The sequence below is a fragment of the Physella acuta genome, unplaced genomic scaffold (assembly GCF_028476545.2).
Source record: "Physella acuta isolate Inbredline_101_S28 unplaced genomic scaffold, ASM2847654v3 ptg000438l, whole genome shotgun sequence".
NCBI lineage: Eukaryota > Metazoa > Mollusca > Gastropoda > Physidae > Physella > Physella acuta.
Genome location: NW_026731957.1, coordinates 438848 through 463525, shown reverse-complemented (window position 1 = coordinate 463525; position 24678 = coordinate 438848). Strand labels below are relative to the sequence as shown.

At 34.0% G+C, this 24678-nt stretch overlaps 2 protein-coding genes across 2 annotated transcripts; both read left to right on the top strand.

Annotated features, from left to right (window-relative positions):
* The first annotated feature begins 345 nt into the window (after positions 1-345).
* LOC131943008 (acetylcholine receptor subunit beta-like 1) lies at positions 346-10376 on the top strand. Its single transcript, XM_059303014.1, has 8 exons — positions 346-528; positions 4971-5101; positions 5391-5508; positions 6130-6138; positions 6244-6405; positions 8223-8352; positions 9303-9475; positions 10047-10376. Exons 1-8 carry the CDS (start codon positions 346-348, stop codon positions 10374-10376), a joined length of 1236 nt encoding a protein of 411 aa, XP_059158997.1.
* A 7201-nt stretch (positions 10377-17577) lies between these two features.
* Positions 17578-22901, top strand: LOC131943007 (neuronal acetylcholine receptor subunit alpha-6). The gene is made up of 7 exons (XM_059303013.1): positions 17578-17760; positions 18410-18540; positions 18978-19095; positions 19769-19930; positions 20870-20999; positions 21330-21502; positions 21807-22901. The coding sequence occupies exons 1-7, from the start codon at positions 17578-17580 to the stop codon at positions 22143-22145; spliced, it is 1236 nt and encodes a 411-aa protein (XP_059158996.1). The 3' UTR covers positions 22146-22901.
* Positions 22902-24678: the final 1777 nt, after the last annotated feature.

The window sequence follows — 24678 nt, the reverse complement described above, 5'->3', positions numbered from 1 at the left end:
GTTTCCCTGTACACTCCACTGCATCGTTTCCACTTACGGTGACGCCGCTGATTTAAACTAAACAAAATATACGGAGCAATCTTGAGTTCGACTATTGAAATTTTGAGTAAGATTCTAAATTTAGGTTAAGCGTATAAATGTTAGCGAAATAAGAACTGCTGGGTAACACACGATAAGAGTTTCGTTTGCGCTCACAATAAATTTGAACTTGTTGTGAACGCGGGTAATTTAATGACTTAACTGTGGAAAAACATGAATATATATAGTTATATTTTGATAAGTGGTTTAAGTGTAATGGTTTTTGGTTTCTTTTCATGCGTTCATGGAAAGAGTTACAACGACACAATGGTTCTTTTTAACGACGTCCTAAACAGTGCCAAATACAACCCAAAGATTAGGCCACTGGTGAACCAAACAGCGACCCTTGATGTTAGTGTAATGTTTGAGCTGATGTCGGTGGTTGAGCTGGATGACGTCAAGCAGAGCTTTACATGTAACGGTTTTCTGGGATTTGGCTGGGTAGATGAGGTAAGTTTTCTCTGGTAACTATTTATTTTATAAAAATATAACCAATATCTTATATATATATATATATATATATATATATATATATATATATATATATATATATATATACATATATTATATATATATATATATATTTATATATATATGTATATATTTATATTTATATATATATATGTATATATATATATATGTATATATATATATATATATATATATATATATATATATATATATATATATATATATATATATATATATATATATATATATATATATATATATATATATATATATTAATATATATATATGTATATATATATATATATATATATATATCTATATATATATATATATATATATATATATATATATATATATATATATATATATATATATATATAAATATATTTATATATATATATTTATATATATATATTTATATATATATATATATATATATATATATATATATATATATATATATATATATATATATATATATATATATATATATATATATATATATATATATATATATATATAAGAAGAAAGAGAGAGAGAGAGAGAGAGAGACGGAAAGAGACAAACTTGTTACTGAAAGCCCAAGTTTTTCCTTAACATATTTGTAAACAAACGTGTTCAATACCATTCAAATATTATCTACAATTCGATTATTGGTTTTTTGATTAAACTAAACATTTTATTTTGTTAAATAATTAGCAGCGTACTTTTTAATCAAACAATAAAAAATCTAAATTTCTTTAACGTAAACTTTAATTAAAATTATTTAAAATTTTATAAAAAATCTTAGTAGACTTACAATGATTTAGAAAAGCTTTAGTTAATTAACATAGTTCACAAATTACGCTCAGCGGCGTCGCTAGACCGGGTGTTATCCGGTGTTGCACTTCATGGTGTAACTTTCCACACCCTAAACACAAGTGAAAAAAGTATATATATATATATATATTTATATATATATATATATATATATATATATATATATATATATATATATATATACATATATATATATATATATATATATTTATATATTTATATATATATATATATATATATATATATATATATATATATATATATATATATATATATATATATATATATATATATATATGTTACGGTCAAAGCCTGAAGTTGGCCAATGCGCGGATTGGCCGGCCAATGCGCGCATTGTCCAATATCGCCTCCAATAGGTCGGTCAAAGTCCGAAACTTTGCTTGATTTCGGCCTTTGTCTTAAATAGCTCTTGATTTCGGCCTTTGGCCGGCCAGTCCGCGGACTGGCCAAAGTCTTAATTAGAAGATCATCTGGCTAGGGACGACAGGCCAAAGTCCGAATTAGAAGATCATGAACAGATTTTGTTTTTTTTTATGCCGTTAGGATCATGAAATTAAGTCTTTATTGATTATTAATTAAAGTAAATGACAGAAACATTCAATTTTTTTATTGTACTATAGTCTCAATCAATCAATATTATCACTTGTTACAACAAGTTTAACTTTTATGGCATTTAGAATTACACTAGAATACCCGTCATCCGTTGGATAACTGTGGGTTTCGGGGGTAATCCATCAAAAAACATCACGTCTGTCACTCAGAGGCATAGCGAGCCTTCCCGGCGCCCGGGGACAAACTTTTCGATTTTAACCCCCCCCCCTCCAAGATTTCGATTTTCAGCCCCCCCCCCCCCCCCCCCCCCTCAAACTTTTGATGTGCACCCCCCCCCACTCAAACTTTCGATTTGAACCCCCCTCAACCTTTCAATTTATTTTTCCAAACCATTTTGGCGCCCCAACATATGTCCCCCGCCCCCCCTCCACCCCCCCCCCCGCCTCCCCTCCCCTCCCGCCCCTCCCCCCCCCCCTCCTCGCTACGCTACTGCAGTGTCACTTATCGTCACAAAAACAGACCCCACATTCAAAAATATGTTTCTTATCTTTTAAAAACACCGAAAACACCGATTTCGGACTATCCCTTCATATACTGACGTCACATGTGACCTACTCAACTCTACTTCACCTGCCCAGTGTCCCGCCAAGTCTCAGACAACATGTTTTTATCGTTTAAAAAACGATTCCAGCCGAGCATGTCTCTGACAACACTATCCTTTCATATGCTTAGGACAAAGAAACAGATGAACTCTACTTCACCTGCCCTGTATCCTGCCAAGTTCAGATAGGCAACTTTATCATTCACATATAAAAAAAAAAAAAAATTGAAAAAAAATATCATTGACATATTGGTCTAGAACCTGTACCACCCGCATGAGAGCGGACTACGCTGCAAACTTAGCTATTTACTCGTGACGTCACAAATGAATTTTTATACTATACTTTTGAGTCTCCGCGCATAGATCTAGATCTAAGTCTAGTAGTGGAATCTAGTAACTTTCAAATTAAATTTTATCTTAAATTAGCCAAACAAAGATTTATATAAAATAATTAAGGCCTGAAATAGATTCTAGATGTATTAAGGCCTGAAATAGATTCTAGATGTAGAATTTACATTGAGTCTAGTGACGTAGATCTAGGCTAGATCTAGATCTAAATCTAGGCTAGATTCATAACTTTCCTTCGACAGCTGATCTTTAGATCTAGAGAAATTTATTGTAAAACTAAATGAAAAAAGACAGTTTAAAATTGATATAAGTGTTGGAACGTAATAAATACAGCAAACGGACGTATTGTTAAAGTTATGACCGACAGAAAATTAGATTTAGAACGCGTTAAACTTTTGAATGGGAACACAATTTTCTTCGATAGACGCCGCCATTTTATTGTACTAAAGAGTAAACAAAAAACTGTGACGTCACGGTCCAGCCGGGTGTAGTCGTCGTTCTAAACTTTAAAAAAAAATGGGTTACTCTGCGTATGAATAAATCAATAAATTAATTAACGTCTTTAAATAAATGTGTGATTAACAGTCTGTCTTAAAACAAAAAATTTTCTCTACCTACATACTATTTTACAGCTTTCCACGATGAGTGCAACCATGAGCAATAGTCAATCAGGCAAACAAACAAAAAAATAAATATTCAAACATGTAAACAAACTTGACTTTTAGTAGTATATAGATAGCAGCGTGTTATTTTTACACTTGCAGCGATTTGTTGTGCACTTGGTTGTGCAATTGCAGCGAGTGTAGCCTTGGCCCCCAGTCAATGATTGTGAAGATGCGATGGTTCGTAGTGATTTTTCCTCAGTGCCAACTGACGACAATAAGAGCAGTTTTTTTGTGAAGAATTGAAAACTCACTTCTAGCATACAGTTGTTTTAGAACACCATGTTCCGTTCCTAATTTGTAGAAACCGCCCTTGACGCTCATGACAACTACAATCACGCTTCGGGGATCACCGTGACCTCTGTCAACATCAGGAACACGGATGCGTCCATTGTCACCCACTTCACAATCTTTAAATTTTGTATTTGATGTTTTAAGCATCTTAGCACCTTGAGTTTTCAAGCAAGTATGAGCTGCTGACCTGTGTTCCATGATGTCTTGATTGTTGTGTCACAATCTGCAGGTAATATTTCCTCCGTACCCTTCGTCTGCTTCATTGGGTATTCCACAAATAGCATGGACATCGTTGCCACAGGGTCCACAAGAATGAGCTGCACTACAATGTTTTTCACAAACTATATAGAATCTGATGGCCACAATATTGTCACGCAACTGGTCTGGACGTTCCGCCACGGCAGCAGATGTGTTAGCTGAGGATGTCGTTGCATTTGTGGCAACATCCTTTTCTTGTTCAATGTTCTCAAGTAATCCGCAGTGCAAAGAAATCTGGGTCTGCTTTATTTGGTATTCCCTTTTTGTTGGGGAAATATGGTTTCTGACGCCCGCGCCATCTCAAGTCGCTTGGACATTATTGTTCAACTTACAAAGAACGCGGCAAAGTCCTTTAGATCCATGTCGCCTTGCATATAGAATGCTATACAAACAAGAGCTAAACAATACGTTACTCACAATGAAACCGCACCCAGAATAATGAAAACGCGATCACAACTTAGTCTAGATAGAACATTGGCCAGGACATCCCGGCGAGTGCGCGCATTGGCCGGCCAATCCGCGCTTTGGCCGCATTTCGGGCTTTGACCGTAACATATATATATATATATATATATATATATATATATATATATATATATATATATATATATATATATATATATATATATATATATATATATATATAGTAGGTATATGTGTGTGTATGTATTGTCGAGATGGTCAATGTGTATTTGTAAGACTTTTGGTTTCAAACTTCAATTATTCATAAACTGAATAGTCAAAAAGCATTTTTCTTCTATTTATTTTGCAATTTTTCGTTTTGGTGTCATCGCCCTTAGTGGTATTAACACCTTGCCCGCGCCTTGCAACGCCTCTGATTTTGCTAGATATAATGATAATTGTAGATGCTTAAATGGGACAAGGACCAATACGGAGGACAGGGCGTGATACATCCGGTCCCAGAGGACATCTGGAGACCACGTGTGGTCATCATGAACACGTTAGGCGACCGGGACCCGTTTGGTGACGACGTTGCGTGAGTACCTGTTGAGTAAATTGTACAGTAGGTTCAACTAGTAAAACAAAGGGACGAAGTGGTGTGGGTCTAATATTATTAACAGTTAACCATCTCAAAATTCTCAAATAATAACAATATACAAAAAAACAACTATGCTACTATGTATGTTAATGAAATAAATTTGATTCTTTTCTTTTATCTAATATTCATAACTTTAAAAAATACATTAAATATTTTCATCGATATATAAATATTTTCTTCACCATTTACACTGTGTTCATGTTAAAACAATACCCCTCCACCAAAGCCCCGTGTTTATATACAACGATGGATCAGCAGCCTGGGCACCAGGGACACTGTTGACCACTTCCTGTAAACTGGACCTGACGGACTACCCGTTTGACCAGCAGAGCTGCACTGTCCAGGTACTTGTATACTCGAGAGAACAATTTTTATTTTCCTTTTTGTTTTGCAATGATAAGTTCGATGGGAATCCCGACTAACATACATTATTAATTGTTTACTTGTTATGTTTCATATGGTCAGTTTATTGCGACTTTCTTTATGTCTTTTGTACAACCAAGAAAAATTACAAGGCAGCAGTTTTTTTATTGTCGAGTTTTCTAAATGAGTTGCTGTTACCAGCTATAGAGAGTCTCATCTGTTCAGGAGAGTCGAACAAATGACTATTCGGATTCGCAGCTATGAGCTTAACCTACCCGACCATGCCGACCCACGAAACGCCTTTAAGAATAGTTTTGTCGATTTTACTGATAACCATACATTAACATAATGTGTAGTACAAATAGGGCTTGGTTATAGGATGTGAGAGTTTCAAAATGTTTCCTCACATACATACACACATATTCCTAACTTTCCCTTGCAAACGGACAACACTACGAACAACCCGACGGACAACCCTACGGACGGCCATCCCTACGTGACTGTATTGCACCATACACAACTGCCTCCAAGTATATTGCAGTTGGGGTTTAACTCGTAAGTGTTCTATATCAACCAAATGTAATGTTGTTGTTTTTTTAAAGGGTCGAAGAGTAAGTAAAACTGTTTATTAAAAAAAAATGTAACTTTTATATAAAAATGTAAGTTAACCTGCCATATGTGAAGTGATTAAACTGTGCTTTCGATTCGTGTTATAGATTCTTGCTATGACGCTCTCGATAGAAGAAATGAAGTTCGTGGCCTCGCAAAACAAAGTTGCCCTGAACTTTTTCACGATCAATGGTGAATGGGAGTACGTGGATTCAAACGTGACGACATCACCGATTGGCACAGGGACTTGGACCATGTCTTCCATTGATGTAAGTTTTATCTAAAATTACATTCATGCACTAGAATGATAGAAGATTAAAAATGTATTACCTTTTTACTTTCTTGTTTACGGAGTATAGAGGAAGGATTGTAATCGTGCACAAAAATCACATGATGCTGTGATAGTTATCACCGTTTTACTTCTCAGTACTTTATCATATACGGAGTATAGGGGCTTATTTTAATACGGCGAAAATTCTAAATCCAAATTTATCAAAACATCTGCGTTTCACTGGTCATCGAGTCGGGAAAACTTAGTTTTGCAAACTTGTCTGTTTGTCTATGTGTGTGCTGATGTTTGTTTGTGAACACGATTACTTGAGTACTGTTACAGTTGCTTAATAACAATTCATGTATAAGTATTATGTCAAACAGTAAACAATACGTGTAGAATAGTGCGGAACATTACTACATGGCAAATTCAAATGCATTTTTTTTCTGAGAAAACGAAAATAGCGTAAAGTACTAAATGCGTTCACCAGAAAGTACTCAAAATTTGACAAAAAAGAGAGAATTAGATATTATACCTATATGTGACATTTCATCTATTAAACTGAATCAGCAATCAAACTATATTATTTTGAAAAGGTGAAAGTGGAATATGTTCCACTTCCAGTTAACGGAATTTGCTGAAAAGTTGCTGCAGAACCTCAAATTTAAAATAATAATTGTATATAAAATTTCGTCACCTTCGCTGTTATTGTGTTCATAGTCAGAAAGAAAGTTTCTTTTCTAAGTTTCAAAGCATTTAAGACATTTACATTATACATGATTTGATATTAGATTTCTTTGGGTGACGAGTTAATTTTTTTATAACAAAATAAACCGGGAGTGATCTCCCCTAAACTTTCTCGAATATTCGTAAATAAAACAACAGTGGGTGGGAACTCGGGATATAGACATGATTTGTAATCCATTTTAAATACTTAAACTTTTTAAAATAGAATAAAATCTCGTGGAAAAAGAATTGCACGCCAAGTGAACGCCAAAATAAAGATGTGCATAATAGTGCGCAATATTATTAGCACTATAAATTTACATTCGTTTTTTGAGAAATCGGAAATAGCGTAAACTAGTACTTCCGGTCATCGGAAATTACTCAAAATTCGACAGAAGGTAGAGAATTAGAACATTTACTTACATGTTAAATTTCATTTATCTATCTAAAATAGTACTTAAGTTTTAGGCTTTTGAAAAATTCAAAGTAGAAAAAGTACCACTACCGTTTATCGGAAATCGCTAAAAAGTTAATACGGATCTACGATTTTGATAAAATACTTATATATGAAATTTCATCAACCTAGCTGTAACGGTACTCACGCTATCGTGTTTACACACAGACACACACAGACAGACACACAGACATACGGACAAGAATGCAAAATTATGTTTTTCCGTATAAGGGAGGTGTAAAACGTCGAGATTTGTAAAAATCTCATTTTTTTTCACGATTACAATACTTTCTCTATACTTCGTATATACGAGAAAGTAAAAAATGATGTTATTTTTACTTTCTCGATTATAGAGAAAGTCTTGTAATCGTGCAAAAAAAAAAAAAATCGAGATTTTTGCAAATCTCGGCGTTTTATGCACATTTTTTTTGTGTTCACTTGGTGCGCAATTCTTTTTTCTATGAGATTCTATTCTATTTTTAAAAGTTTAAGTAATTAAAAATCATGTCTATATTCCAAGTTATATAAGAATATTCGAGAAAGTTTAGGGGAGATCACTCCAGGTTTATTATGACATAAAATCACACCACTTGTTTTATTTATATTATAGTGGTCTTTTAAAAAAAATATTTCAGATTACGATTGTTATTAAGAGGAGACCCACGTTTCTCCTCATCAACATTATCCTCCCTGTTGTGTTTCTCTCTTTCCTCAATCTGCTCGTCTTTTTCATCCCAGTGGAGTCGGGTGAGAAAATTGGCTACGGTAAGTTTCTCCATATAGGGCATGACGTATCTAGAGAGCTGTTAAGGACGCATTGGTTTTTATATTTGTATACAACTTCTTTAACTTCACCTTATCAGTTTGTTAGGTTTGTTTGGTGGCCTTTTTGCAAATCTTTTAAATCTATTTTAAACCACTACTGATTTCGTTTGCTTCGCAAATGCATTAATTTACGACGTAAATGCAATAATATCTTATCTTTAATAGAATTACACGTTAGTTTGGTCATTATTATTTATTTCATTACCAAATTTTAAAAAATAAAATGTGATAACACGATTAAATACTAGGGATCGTTTGATCAGCTTACCAAAGACAGTTGGTCATAGATGGTTGCTTTCTAGTCTAAGAATCGGCTACGGACTAAGAATGGAAGATAATTGTCTTTCAAAGATCGAAATCTTTTGATCGGATTGTAAAGCAAATTATTGTTGTGTCGACTTTAATGACACGTCGAAAATAAAATTGTTTAAAACCAATATAATAAAAAACTTTTAAATGTACATTAAATTTAAAAAAAATAAATATTTTAACAAACATTCTTTCTTTTACAAAAAGTATTTTTTATTTGTGATTGATGATTTGGGATTTTTCAATGTTATTATAAATTAAAGTACGCTTGTTTAAAGATGTATCGGCAAACCATTTGCAATTTTATAAATTGGCTTTTTACGTCAGTAAGTTAAAAACTAATTGGTCTGTAAGGTAATTATTAAATAAGAAGCGTGAACATTGACCAAAAATCATTTGCAATAAGTACTTAGATAAAATCTTCACATAATTACTTGAGTACGCTAGTTAATTTTTGGCTTTGTATAACATACATTTTAAGTTATTTTAGCATGACAAAGTATGACATAAACGCAATCTTATTCTCGTCGGCGTTTAACGACTTAAACATAAGCTAGTTTTCTTCCGTATTTGCCATGCAGGAATCACAGTACTTCTGGCACTGTCTGTCTACATGAGCATGGTCAGCTCTATGCTGCCCAGCTCCTCACTGACCACACCAAAGCTGACCCTCTACCTCTTCATCCTCCTCATCATCTCTATGCTCACCGTTATCGACAGCATCATCATCGTCTTTCTCCACAATTTGGAGGAGGTAAATAGATTCTTTATCATCATATTTTAAATACATAAAAGTAGCAAAATAAGAAGTCATCACGCAGATCGTAAGAGCTGTGTGATAAGGCAAAGTAAATACACCAACACCGAACTGCGTTTAAGAGTTATGTTAGCCTGTCACCCCTCATTGGGACATAGGCCGTCCACAATATTTCCAGGCATCTCTGTCCTGGGCTAGTCTCTCCATCTGTCCCCAGGTGTATCAATTCTTCTTGGTGTCAGGCCTCTCTGTCCTGGGCTAGCCTCTCCAACTGTCCCCAGGTGTATCTATTTTCTTAGTGTCTTCTTCCAGTTCTTCCTTGGTCTCTTTTTGTTTTGCATTGAATATTGCATTCTATAAGTAAATCTTTTTAATTTTAATTTTTTTCTTAATGTGTGTATCTTACTATTTACTTCGAACTGAAAACATTAGAAAACCACATAAAATATAAAAACACTAGTATAATTTTATTAAAACTGAATTTCGGGAAAAGAAACCGAAAAATAAGTGAAAGTATTTTCGGAAAATATATTGACCTACATCACTAAAACACTTATCTTCATTTCAGAGAGAAGTCACTAATCTCAATGCTAAAAATTTTAGATCAGCTAACAGCAAGGACAAAAGCAGTCGAAGGGCCGTTACTCCAGTACCAAAAACGAAAAGGAACATAATCCACGTAATACCGCAAGGGAAGCAATCACTTGCTAAGGTCTCCGAAATGACGTCATTCAGCGATGACGCGCTGCCCCCAGCCAATCAAAGCGAACAATGGGAGACACCACGCAGAAACAAGTACAAGACGATAGGCAAACACATAGACGCCATCTCGTTCGTTGTGTTTTTTATACTTTGGATCTCTGTGTCTCTGGGCTTTCTGCTCGATATCTTTTTCTAGAGAAACAAAATACAAGGCAAAATCTACCTGGTTGTGGGCTTTGTGATTACATTTTTAGAATCATCTACGTTTTATTGATCTGAAATTGTCGGCTTGTGACAATAACTTGAGGATCCATTTACAGAATTACAAATAACTGAAGAATTGCAATTTTTTAATCAGTTAAAAAATAAAAGTAATTCTGAGTTTTATTTGAGATTCATCCTCATGTTACCAATTGTAGCATTTCGTGTTTTGTGAAAGAGGTTCTAGATGCACCACACAGTTCGTTGAATTCAAATCTCGACCAACTTAACGCATTCGTTTTTTTTAACTGACATCAAATTGGTATACACATTTCATGCCAGTGTCCAATCAGTTCAACACTTCCCAACAGATATGTTTTAGACGCAAAACTAGTCAGAGTAAACATTTTTTTTTAAATAGTATGTCAGTTGTTTGCCTTATGTGCATCAATGTTTGATGCTCGTGTTGTACTAGTAGATAGTCTTTTTAATATAATAGGTCATCTTTGTTTAAATTAATTACACTATACTCAGTCTTGAGTTATGTGTACATCCTTAAATAAAGTACACTGAATCATGTGTACATCCCTAAATAGAGTACACTGAATCATGTAAACGTCCCTAAATTTATAACACCTATTCACGTGAACGTCCCTAAAAATGTTGCATCGAGTCTTGTGAACGTCCCTACATAAAGTACACTGAATCATGTGTACATCCCTAAATAGTGTATAGTGAATCATGTGTACATCAGTAGATAGAGAGGCACCGAGTCATTTGAACGTCCCTAAATATAGAATACTGAGTCACTAAATAAAATACATCGAGTCTTTCATCATGTGTACGCCATTAAACGTGAGATCTCACGTACACACTTTTAGATCAACGCCTTGTACACTGATTTATTGGCCTTTATTTTTGATCCGGTATTTCACACCTGTAGCACTCTCTACCCCGTCACGTACCTGGGTAGATTTTTAAATCATACATTCAATAAGTTTACCTGCAGTAACCATTTGATCCAAGGTTTAAAATATGTGGACATACTTTATTCAAAACACCGAACTATGCCCTTGTTTACTAGTCTACCATTCGACTAGTTAAATGTTTCTTTTTTTATTTTCTCGTATATAAAGTATAAAGAGAATTATTGTAATCGTGCACAAAATCGAATTGAGATTTTGACAAACCTTGATGTTTTACATCTCCCTGTGTCGGAAAAACTTTTTATTTTGCAATTTTGTTTGAAGGTTTGTCTGTGTATGTGTCTGTCTGTGAATATGAATATGACAACTTGAGTACCGTTTCAGTTAAATCGACGCCATATCATATATATGTATTCTATCAAATTTAAAGTTCTGTATCAATTTTGAACGATTTCCGGTAAACGGAAATTATATTCACTCTAATTCCGGTTTCTCAAAAGTGAATTTGAGTAGCGTTTAAGTTAGGTGGAATAAATTTAACTTATAAGTAATATATTCTATGTGTAGTTTTTTTTTCAAACTTTGAACGATTTTCGGAACCTAAATTAAGTAGTATTTTACTCTAATGCCATTGTGAACACTGTACCTTGAGTACTGTTTCAGGTAGGTAGATGAAATTATTTAAGTATCTTATACTTTGATTACTTTCAAATTAAGAGTGACCTCTGATAACCTGAAGTGGTTTTTTTCTATATACTAAAATACTGAAATCTTGAGCACCATCGTAGTTAGGTGACCGAAGACTTAAACGTTGGTACAAGATACTATTTCCTAGATTCTCGTGCAGTTTGATCATTACTTCTACTGGACCGATTTCTTCAAAACTGTTCAAGTAGGTCTAGACTTGATGACAATTTATTGCGACACAAAATTTGGCTAAATTAGATGTTTAATTCACTTCTTAAAAAATTAATTAGTTTTCTTTATAAAGCAATAAGTGTCATTTCTTTTATATACACACTAGCCGTCGGTACACATTACACGCGAATTATATTTATTATTATTATTTTAATGTTAGAATTTTTTTTTGAGAAAAATATTTTATGAAATAGTTATTGGTCAAAACGCAATGTGCTTTACGGTATTAGTGACAAAGCATATAAATAATTAAGTAGCTAAAAATCCGACAAATATAAAATAACATAGGCTAACAATACCTTTTAGATAAACCAAATTATATCACCTACATTATTTGCCAACGCAACACAATCTCAAATACACACACTGATTAAGTTACTAAAATGATTTCTTTGGTATTTCTGTTATTTTTTAAAAGTAATTTGTATTACTTTTGGCCGAGAAAATTGTATATATTTTCTTGATAAATAGATATAGAGATCTAAATCAAATTTGAATGAAATAGTCAATTTCTTCAGATTCTAAAATTGGACGATATCGCAGTTAGGAGTGTGTACTCTCCGTAGTTTAAAGTTTTTGCGTTCTTGTCACAACAAAAAAAAAACATTCATGCATAGTGAAAACTGTGTTTCTACATTCGAATAAGCCTTTATTTTTTATTTTCCTTCTTTAAATAAAACTTAGTTTTTACATTTAAAACATCCAACATTTTATTTTTAACAAAAGTCCTAATCTTTAATTTCTCCTTATATCGCTGAACATACTCATCAAACAGCCTCAAAAAGTGTGCACATGGGCTTTTATATAATAATATTAGGAATGTTTATGTTCATTTGGTGCGCATTTTTTTTTCTTCACGATTCTATTCTATTTAAAGAAATGTTATATAAGAGAAAGGTAAGGGGAGTTCAATCACGCTTTACAAATTCTTAAGAATTTTTTTGCACGATTTAAAAAAAAATAATCGTGTCTGTTTGATTGGGAATTTCTATTAACCACAGGGTTGAATTGAAGCGTGGGTCCGCACCTATAACAGAACACTTATCCAATGCGATCGAAGCACTGCCGTAATGACTTGCAGATTCACACCTGACTTCACCCACTAGTTCTGCTCTAATAATGCCATGACATTGCAAATATTTACAACTATTACGTGTTGTTTGGCAAAGCTTAGTATATTTCACGGCTTAGAAGTCGATACAACCTAAAAATGGTTCACTCAAAACGTTGCCTTGAAGAGTTGTTTTTTTAATCATCGGATTTAATTTTAGTGGTCTAGCATTATACAATAATTACAGGGACCGAACTAGTCAATTTAGCAGACAGTATGTGGTGGCTTGGTTCGATCCTAGATTTCAAAACTGCAAACAGGAAAAATCCAGTGTTTAGATACCGTGCTACAGTCAAAAGAACGTTCCTGATTCACCTAGCTCTGAGCATAGTGATGACCACACTATCTCTTCATATGTCGAGGTCATATATAGTGATAACCACACTGTCTCCTCATATAACGAGGTCACATCTAGTGATGACAACACTCTTTTATAACGAGGTCACATATAGTGATGACAACAATGTCTCTTTATATGTCGAGATTACATATAGTGATGACAACACTGTCTCTTCATATGTCGAGGTCACCGCGCAAGTGATGTCTAATTCATCGCCATGTCCGCAATGTTATTTTAAAATTAATTTATATATTGTAAGATTAATATTTGACCCCTTGTACATTGAGTATTTTAAATAATTTCGCAGTAATTGTTGAATGTTTTAAGGCCAACTTTATCAAATAAACCGGGAGTGATCTCCCCTAAACTTTCTCGAATATTCTTATATAAAACAACAGGGGATGGGAACTCGGGATATAGTTATGATTTTTAATCCATTTTAAATACTTAAACTTTTTAAAATAGAATAGAATCTCATAGAAAAAAGAATTGCGCACAAAGCGAACGCCAAATAAAGATGTGTATAATAGTGCGGAATATTATTAGTACTTTATAAATTCACATGCCCTTTTTTGAGAAATCGGAAAGAGTAAAAATTACTTCTTCCGGTCAACGGAAATTACTCAAAATTTAACAGAAGAAGGCAGAAAATTAGATCTTTTACTTACATTTCATTTATCCATCTGAAATAGTATTCAAGTTATAGGCTTTTGAAAAATTCAAAGTAGAAAAAGTTCCACTTCCGGTTATCGGAAATCGCTCAATAATTGATACGGATCTACGATTTTGATATTATACTTATATATGAAATTTCATCAACCTAGCTGTACCGGTACTCAAGTTATCGTGTTTACACACACACATACACACACAGACATACGGACAAGGTTGCAAAACTGTTTTTTTTTACTCAGGGAGGTGTAATACGTCGAGATTTGCAAAAATCTCGATTTTTTTTGCACGATTACAATACTTTCTCTATAATTCGTATATACGAGAAAGTAAAAATGCTGAAAATACCGAAATGGGGGATGATGGTTTACCCCGCAGTCAACACAAAAAGTAAAAGAAAAAGGCAGTCCCTGCAATTGGTCGATGTCCATGCAGATAAAATTAAGGAGAGTGAGATCTCAGTCTGACATAAACTAGCAGCATAGTTTCAGAACTGCTAACTCAAAAGTGTCTAGTTCGAATCGAACTCAAGTCGGTAGAACATCCCTGAGTCCCCCTATAATTTCCGATTTGTACCTAACTCACGTAAAGCTGACTGAGCATAGTGCTGAAACTATGAACGCTATTTCATCTGCCTAATGGATCGCTATATCTTAACAAGAATCTTTAGGATTTTTTTTCAGTTACAATGTCAGATCGCGGTCACAAAGCGACATGGTGAAATTAAAGCAGACAGCGAATCAAAGGATGTGATCAAAACATCAAAGTCGGTGTAAAAAAAACGGGAGTGATCTCCCCTAAACTTTCTCGAATATTCTTATATAAAACTACGGGAGATGGCACATCACGATATAAACATGATTTTCAATCCAGTTCAATTACTTTAACTTTTAAAATAAAATAAAATCTCGTAAAAAAGAATTGCACACCAAGCGAACGAAAAATAAATATGTATCTTCTTCTTCTCCGTTCTTAATTTTTAGTGGTGGAAGGGATCGAGTCTTTTCTCTTTGAGTCTTTTTCTCTCAAGTCTTTGAACTTGAGACTTTTTCGAATTTATCAACCATGAACTTTTGCTGACTCGACCACGCCTCCATCACAATTAAGGATACGTGTCAACTGGTTATGCGCCATTGAGGCCATTTACTCCGATTTCAGCCTGCCTTTCTTTTTGGATTTGCGTCCATAGCCTTTGTCCAACCAAGAATAAGCTACAAGGCAGCAGTTGTTCGATTTTGGAGTTGTCTTTCCTAGAAGAATGGCTGTCCCCAGCTAACGAACCTCATTTACCCGAGGGTTTGAACTCGAGACTTTACGGTGTAGCAACCATGAGCTTTACCAACTCAACCACGCCGACCACTTAGTGTGGGATATTATTAGTACTTTATAAATTCACATGCGTTTTTTTTAGTAATTTCCGTTGATCAGAAGTAGTAATTTACGATATTTTCCGATTTCTCAAATAAAACCGCAATCATAACAAGCTGTTGTGTAATAATGCACTAGAGAGTAGGAAATAAATGATACACTGCTATTTAAAAAGCTATAAAGAAAACCGTGGTTCACTTTAGTATCTTTTGGATAACTTTACTACTATTTAGGAAGAGATCCTAGCTTATAGTTATTTAAATATTATTGTATAATTAATTTTCTACTTTTTAGTGCATTATTACACAAAAGCTTGTTCTTAAAATAATTGTTTTTATGATTTTTTCACTTTAATATTTAAAAATTTACAGTAGACTTGCTTGACTAAAAACTATTTCACACCTAATGAACGTGATAACGCGTGTATAGTAGTCGGAATAGTTTGATGAGAAAGCATAGTTATTTGGACACAATTTTAATTAGTTCATAAAAAAATTAATTAGGCATCCAATCAACTCAAATTTAATATCAAATTGCATTGTCTTTATGTCTTGACCCACGTGCCAACGTTAACCGTATCTGTCAGTTGGAAGTGCCCGAAATTTTGCTCGCCTGTTCCGATCTAGACGGACAGACTGCCGACAGACAGAGACAGTAATTTAAATAAAAGCTTGTAATTAAAAAAACGCATACAAAGAAAATTCATTTAAAAAACGTTTTAATAACACGTTTTTATGTAATAATGCACTAGAAAGTAGTAATAAAATTTTTCAATACTATAAAAATAACTTTAAAGAACGGCGTGGGTTACTTTAGTATCTATTGGATACCTTTACTAATATTTAGGAAGCGACCCTCGCTTTTCTTTATAGTTATTGAAATAGTAGTGTATAATTTATTTTCTACTTTTTAGTGAATTATTACATAAAAACTTGTTATTAAAACGTTTTTTTATGAAAAAAAAATTCAGAACTTTAATTTTTTTAAATAACAATACAGTTGCATGACTAAAAAACGTGATGACGCGTGCGTAAGTGTGCGGAATTGTTGGATGAGACAGCCTACTAATTTCGACAACATTTTAATTAATTCATAAAAAATTAACCAGGCTTCTTCTTCTTCATTCTTAATTTTTAGTGTTGGAAAGGATCGAGCCTTATCTGCCAAAGGGTTTGAACTCGAGGCTTTTTTTCGTAAAATTTAATGTCAGATTGTATTGTCTTCATGTCTTGACCCACGTGCCAACTTTGAACTGAATCTATCTGTTAGAAGTGCCCGTAATTTGGCTTGGGCGTTTCAATCTAGACAGACAGATTGACGGCAGACAGACTGTCAACAGACAGACAGAGAAAGCAAGTTAAATAAAAGATTGTAAAAACGAAAATAAACATGTTCATTTTTTGTTGAGCTTTGAAGACATAACAAGACTTGCCGAATTCCTATTCTTTCGCCAAATAGGAGACAAAATAAGTATTGTTGAATAATGAGCTTCATAATTCATAACTAAACCGACAAGTGTGATAGGGTATTAAGATAAAGATTAAGCTCCACTTTTGTGTTTGCTCCAACGCAAAGCCACTGGCAGAAAGTAAACAAAGTGATGTGTACAGACCAATCCTGGCGAGCGACTGTCAGAAAATTTAATAAGGTTCTAAATTTAGATCAGCCTAGAGAGTTAATCGACACTCAATAATAGTTTCGCTTGCGCTCATTGAATTAAATCGTGTTGTGGACGCGGATTAGAATATTAATCAGTTGCATTCGTAACATGGATATAAACATTCGCATTTTTAAGTGTGGTTTAAGTTTGTTAGTTTTTGGTTTATGTTCGCACGTTGAGTGCCAGACTTACAATGAGACCATGGATATTTTTAACGACGTGCTGAACAGTGCCAGGTATAACCCAAAGGTCAGGCCGCTCTGGAACCAGACTAAAACGATGTACGTTGTGGTGCGGTTTCAGTTGTTGTCTATTGTTGAGCTGGATGATGTGCAGCAGAGTTTTGCCTGTAACGGCTTTCTGGGATTGGTCTGGGAAGATGAGGTGAGTCATCTACATAATTATGTTGTTCTTTTACTAATAGTTATATCAAAATGCATAATCCTACGAAAAATATACTATTTAACATGAAATACATGTGACGCAAAAACGCTTCTCATAAAATTCGTTAATGAAAAAATAATATTTTGGTCGCAACAAAATATGAGATACATTAATTCTTTTTACATTTTTAAACGAGAACATTAAATCGTGTAACACAAAAACATTTTGTCTCTTGGTATAAAAACAAAAAGATCAACTAGAAACCGATAGTCAAATTAAAAAAGGAAACGTAAACACAAATTATTGGGCGATATAGTGGACATAAATGATTCTATATTTTGTATGTGAGTCACAGGCCCCTGTTTTAAAAAAAAACATTGATCAAGTCCAACCTTGAGCAAATGTTTGTGAAAAATTTAATTAATGGACGTCCGGGTGGACTAATGATTTATTGATTAATATAAAACAAAAATATCAGCATTATGTTTGTTAATTTAAAACAAAACTATTGTCATTATAGCAAAGAAAAAAAATAATATGATTGAAAACATTTATTTTAGCGTATACAAACGTTAAACGTGTATACATGTAAAGAAAAGAGTACGTTAAAGTAATAAGAAGTTATACGAGTGAGAACTATAACTTTCAGATGCTCAAATGGGACAAGGACAAATATGGAGGACAGGACGAGTTGCACCCGGTCCCAGAGGACATCTGGAGACCACGTGTGGTCATCATGAACACGTTAGGGGACCGGGACCCGTTTGGTGACGTCATAGCGTGAGTAATTCTCCTAATAAGTTTTATTCGAAAAGTCAAGAATAAGATAGGGCGAGTATAATACCAGCAAAGCAGTTAATCTTTTTATGGTGTAGGCAAATGTTAGAGAGTTCGACTTCTAGCCTGATTCCACTCAACACTGATTAACATTAGGTAAAGTAAAAGCGTCTGAGTGTAGTACTGACCGCACTATACCTTATATGCCGAGGCTAGAAAAACCTCCTCTACGAATCGCTAAATTGAAAAAGGTAAACTTAAATTTACTTTACGGTAACCAGCTTACAAAAAATGTCTTCATCAATAAATATGCATTCATCTATCTATATTTTCCACCAGTAGTTTTGTTAAAACTATTTATTAAAACTATTTATAAAAGTCGAAACACTTTCCTATCCATCAACTGTGAGTTGGTGTTTAAACGCCCCCCCCCCCCCCAGACCCGTGTTCGTCTACAGCAATGGTTCAGTATCCTGGGTACCAGGGACACTGTTGACAACTTCCTGTAAACTGGACCTGACGGACTACCCGTTTGACCAGCAGAACTGTACAGTCCAGGTATTTGTTTTCTAAAAAACAACAGAAGGAAATCTCTTCCAGCAATCGTATCTTTTTCTCAACATTTATCTCTCATGGCATTTTGCAACTATAATTTTGGATGTTTAGAATAGAGATCTAAGTGGCCATTTGTTTTGTGGAGTAGCGTCTGCTTACAGAAGAAATATTACCTTACATGTGATGCCGTTTTATTAAAAAACTCAATATTTAGTAAAATAATTATCACATATATATCTACAATGCATTTATTTTTATTTTCTTCTTCCTCTTCTTTCTTAATTCTAGTGTTAGAAGAGATTTCCTCCAATACAATTGACTATTTCGTAAAAACTTCGTATGCGCCATATAGGCAGTTGATTCCGTTTTCAGCCTGCTTTTCTTTTTGGATTTGCTTCCCTAGACTTTGTCCAAACTAGAACAAACTACAAGGCAGCAGTTGTTTAAGTTTGGAATTGTCTCTCCTAGAAGAGTTGCTGTTTCCAGCTGCTATCGAGCCTTATTTACCCGAAGCTTCAAACTCGGGACTTTTCGTTTAACAACCATGAGCTTTACTCAGTCGACCGCGCGACCTCCTAATTTATTTGTTTAAGTCACAGAGCTTCTCTTATGAAGTAAAGAGAACTAATCTACGTACCTGCAGTGTTTTTAAAATTGGGTGTATCTCTTCCTGCAGATTGTAGCCATGACACTCACGACAAAAGAATTGACATTTGTGGCCTCGACAAACAAATCTTCTCTGAACTTCTTTACTTCAAACAGCGAGTGGAACTACTTGGACTCTAGCCTTACAACGTCGTATATTAGCACAGGGACTAGGAACTTATCCTCGATTGATGTAAGTTTGAGTTAACCTTTTCTGTGCTCAGTTGATTTAGGTTTTAGATACGTTTAGGTATCTCTGCTCAGTTGAAGTAGGTTTTAGATATTTGTAGGTATCTGTGCTCAGTTGATGTAGGTTTTAGATATTTGTAGGTATCTGTGCTCAGTTGAAGTAGGTTTTAGATATTTGTAGGTATCTGTGCTCAGTTGATGTAGGTTTTAGATATTTGTAGGTATCTGTGCTCAGTTTATGTAGGTATTAGATATATGTACGTATCTGTGCTTAGTTAATGTAGTTTTTAGATATTGAAACGCTTCTGTGCTCAATTGATGTAGGTATTAGATATGTATTCGTATATGTGCTTAGTTAATGTAGGTTTTATAGATTTGTATGCATATGTGCTTTATTGATGAAAGGTATAGATATTTGTACTTGCTGAAAGAACGAGGGCTTTATATAATGTTAGGTATCTGTGCATAACTGTTAAATGCTGTAGATAATGTTAACTATCTGTTCCCATTTGAAGTAGGTTTAAGAAAATGTTGAAGTGCACATACATTATTAAGTATTTTCGATGATTATAATAAAGACAACATGCACTCAGGGTTGTATAGTTTCTGTTGTGCAATAAAATGCAAGTGTTTTTAATATTGTAAAGGTTTGTTGTTCATTTATCAATTGGGATTGGAATGAGTTAAACACATGGTATGTTCACAAACTTTGGTTAAATTTCAGGAGAAATAAAATACAAGATAGTAATGAAATTAATGGCAATACTATTAATATTAAATAGACGTTGGTGCAATAGTAAATAATAAGAGTGACTTTGTTTAGTTGTTGGTTACGGATGACGTGTGGAATTGTTTATAAACAAGTATTTACAAGTTTTGAAGCAATAAACACCATTAGACATTTCTCTTTAACGTTACACTTGCCTTTACAAAACATTTTCAGATAACGTTTTTCATGAAGAGGAGACCCATGTTTCTCCTCATCAACATCATCCTCCCTGTCGTGTTTCTCTCTTTCCTCAATCTGCTCGTCTTCGTCATCCCAGTGGAGTCGGGTGAGAAAATTGGCTACGGTGAGTTGTCTAACTTGACAGGTTACTAGCATCATAATCAACGTAACCAATCCGGCTGGGCATAGTTGAACTTACTATCCTTCTGTATATCGTGGGTATTGAAACATACGAACTCTACTTCCTCTGTTAATTTTTCCTGGGCTCGAACTAAAGAAGATGATATGAGAAAACGATTTCAGCATTTATTTATAACTAATAAGGCTTTGTGACAACTGAAAAAATAAAACAAACAATAACTGAATGTAGCAGACATGAACAAAAAAAACACAACACACAAGACAAATGCCATAAGCACTTTATGCGTTGTTTGTTGTCTGTTTTGTCATGCAGGTATCACAGTACTTCTGGCACTTTCTGTCTACATGAGCATCGTCAGCTCTCTACTGCCCAGCTCCTCACTGACCACACCAAAGCTGACCCTCTACCTCTTCATCCTCCTCATCATCTCCATGCTCACCGTTATCGACAGCATCATCATTGTCTTTCTTCACAATTTGGAGGAGGTAAATAAATTACGTTACCTAAGATTTTAGTTAGAGTAAGAAGTTAGGTCATAATGCCGATCAATAATGTTTTTATGACAAAAGTATAGTATAATACGAATTATTTTATCAAAACTCATTAAATTTACGATGTAATTTAAAAAAAAAATAGCACATTTTTCCTTTTATTCATTTATCTCTGTTTTTTGTTTCTTTTTAAAATAATGAATTCATTTTTTTTCATTAATATTTTAGATTATCTGTAATAACTTATTAAATTGCATAAAACACTTTTAAAAACATTATTGCACAATGGACATTTCAGAAAGCGGTTGTTCATTTCAAGGCTCAAGAAAATTTTAAATCAGCTTTCAGCAAAGTCAAAAACCTTCAAAGGGCAGTTACTCCAGCAACAAAGATGACACGGAATACAGTCAATGGGAAACAATCATTGGCAAACTTCAAGGAAGCAACGTCATGCAGCGAAGAGGCACCGCCATATTCTTCTACGGATATGTCAAGCAATCAGGATGATAATAGAGAAACCCCTCGCCGGAACAAGTACAAGATGATAGGCAAACACATAGACGCCATCTCGTTCGTTGTTTTCTTTTTCATTTGGATCTCTGTAACTCTTGGCTTCTTGTTCAACATATCTTTCTAGAGTCACAACAACATCGAAGTCTAGATCTCTGTGACTCTTGGCGTTCTGCTAAACATTGTCTTGTAGAATTCCAAAAAATCTTTATCTAGACATCTGTAGCTTATGACTTGATTTACAGTATCGCTTTAAAGCGCCAAAAAAAAAATAGCATCGTCTAGATTTTAAAGATTCACGATGACCCCGCTCAACATTGCTTTTAAGAACAAAGGAAGATCAAAAACAAGATCATAAATTGGATACATACGATACTACAGGTCATTGATATTAAAATTTAAAAAAAATGTTTCGGGCCTAAAATAAGTATTAGGCCTACAGTTTTAGAACCTGATCAGTAAACACAGTACCCATAAGCTAAACAATTATCTGAGTATGATTTGAGACCCAAATCTAACTGATGAATACAGCAACTGTCTCTAAAATGATACGTCAGTAGCTTCCCTTTTTTAAATCAAATTATACGAATGATAAATGTTTTATTACTTCAACATGCTAACCATCTTTGTTCAAATTATGGTGGATCATTTCAATTAATTAAAAGCATTAAAAGCACGAATTATTTGGATGTTTTAAATATTATAATTTAAGGATGTTAATTTTACAATGGCAGCAGTGCTGTTATCAGTATGCTTTTTTTCATCCATCTTTTACTTAATTTTTATTTTGATTGTTTTATTTGTAATTTTTTGTCCAGAAGAAAAGCTATTTTTAATCATGTATTACAATTTTTTTCTCATATACAATCTCTGACATTTTTTATAGACGTTTACTTTTGTTAAAGTGAGATTTTACTTACTTTCGATGTATTTTACAAGATTATAATTATAAATTGTTTTAGATTTAATTTTTTTCAGAATTTTATTTAGCTATCGAAAATACTAATACGTTCGATACACCAAATATTTTCAAGTCATACACAAACAACCATTTAAATAACACAACACTCGGTTTTTATCATAATTAAATCGTTTCTCGATAGTTTTACCAGTGTATGCTATGGAAAATCAATTAAATGTTGCAATTTGTAAACTCTTGCAATTTTTTAAATCGATGTATTTAAGAAGATTTCAGGTTTAAAGAAAACACAAACAATGCAATTTATTTAAGAGTGATTTCCCTTTATACAACTCTTGTTGGCAGCCACGTTTATTACTGGTAGTATAATGTGTCATAGTCACGCCCCTAAAGGGGCGATTACATGTACACCGTTTCGGATGTGTATATGATTTTCTTTGTGTAGTTTTCATTACGGCATTTTAAAATGCACATTGATTTTTTTCTTGATACAATCATTGGTTGGCTTAAAAATGTGTATTTAATAACCCAGGTCAACATGAGTTGAAACTTAAATATTTTATAGTTAATTAGCTTTGATGACTATGTTTGTGTTAGTAATTATTGTTACAACATCATCATCTTTCCCATACGTGCCTTGGACACATAGGGCGGATGTAGTAGCGTTCATCTGTTTCAGTGACTTCGGCGTATGAAGGAATAGTGTGGTCAGCACTATGCTTAGTTTTCCCTAACGTAAGTTAGGTACCCATTACAGCTGGGTGGACTCAAGGACCTATACTGAGTTGAACCCGGATTCAAAATCGAGTCTAGTGCCCTACCACTAGGCCACGCCGTCCCATTCTGATTTAGGTAATTGTAATTATATGAGTGACCAATAGAAGCGCACTCTGCAACTATAATAGTACATAATGTATATAATGGGAGTAAAATGGCGTGGTAATGAATTATACGACTGACTTCACTCATACTGGCCATTGCAAATATTTACAACAGCTAGGTGCATGTTTGCTTAGGGATATCATCGCTTAGTGCACTGTACAAGGGCTCTAACTCGGTACAGCCGTCACGTGGTATCATGATAATTGTTGAGTCCTAATTTAATGTTGACTTGGAAGAGCTTTTATTATCGGATTTTTTTTAAAGTTCCCCTTTGACTAATTATCTCAGGCAAAATATATCAAGACAAAAGATAAGGACAAAAGTTTTCAGACTAAATACATTAGACCAAATATATCAGACCAAATATGTCAGACCTAATATATCAGACAAATATCTCAGACAAAATATCTCAGACAAAATATCTCAGACAAAATATCTCAGACAAAATATCTCAGACAAAATATCTCAGACAAAATATCTCAGACAAAATATCTCAGACAAAATATCTCAGACAAAATATCTCAGACAAAATATCTCAGACACAATGTCTCTGATGTATGAATACTACTCGTTAAAAGGGATGGGAACATCTTGAGCTGAGCTACCGCACTCGGCGCCACACACGCCCTTAATACACCAGTGCCGTACTACTAAATTAACAGTGTATCTAGCGCCAAGCACTATGTGGTCGACCCAACTGTGCAAGACTGCTAAACAAAAACCACCATGCTCTAATGCGGAACAGGGCATTTCCCCCCTGTCAATATCCCCCGGACAATCCCCCCCCCCCCCCCCGACGTTACCCCCCGGAGTAATTACCCCCCCCCCCCCCCCCGTGTCAATTATCCCCTGTCAATTA

Bases quoted from the DNA above. Each gene is read 5' to 3' on its own strand.
- LOC131943008 (XM_059303014.1), top strand. From the start codon at position 346: ATGGTTCTTTTTAACGACGTCCTAAACAGTGCCAAATACAACCCAAAG. The intron at 529-4,970 runs GTAAGTTTTCTC...TGATAATTGTAG, and splicing joins GATTTGGCTGGGTAGATGAG to ATGCTTAAATGGGACAAGGA. The intron at 8,353-9,302 runs GTAAGTTTCTCC...TTTGCCATGCAG, and splicing joins GGGTGAGAAAATTGGCTACG to GAATCACAGTACTTCTGGCA.
- LOC131943007 (XM_059303013.1), top strand. From the start codon at position 17,578: ATGGATATTTTTAACGACGTGCTGAACAGTGCCAGGTATAACCCAAAG. The intron at 19,096-19,768 runs GTATTTGTTTTC...CTCTTCCTGCAG, and splicing joins AGCAGAACTGTACAGTCCAG to ATTGTAGCCATGACACTCAC. The intron at 21,503-21,806 runs GTAAATAAATTA...TGGACATTTCAG, and splicing joins TTCTTCACAATTTGGAGGAG to AAAGCGGTTGTTCATTTCAA.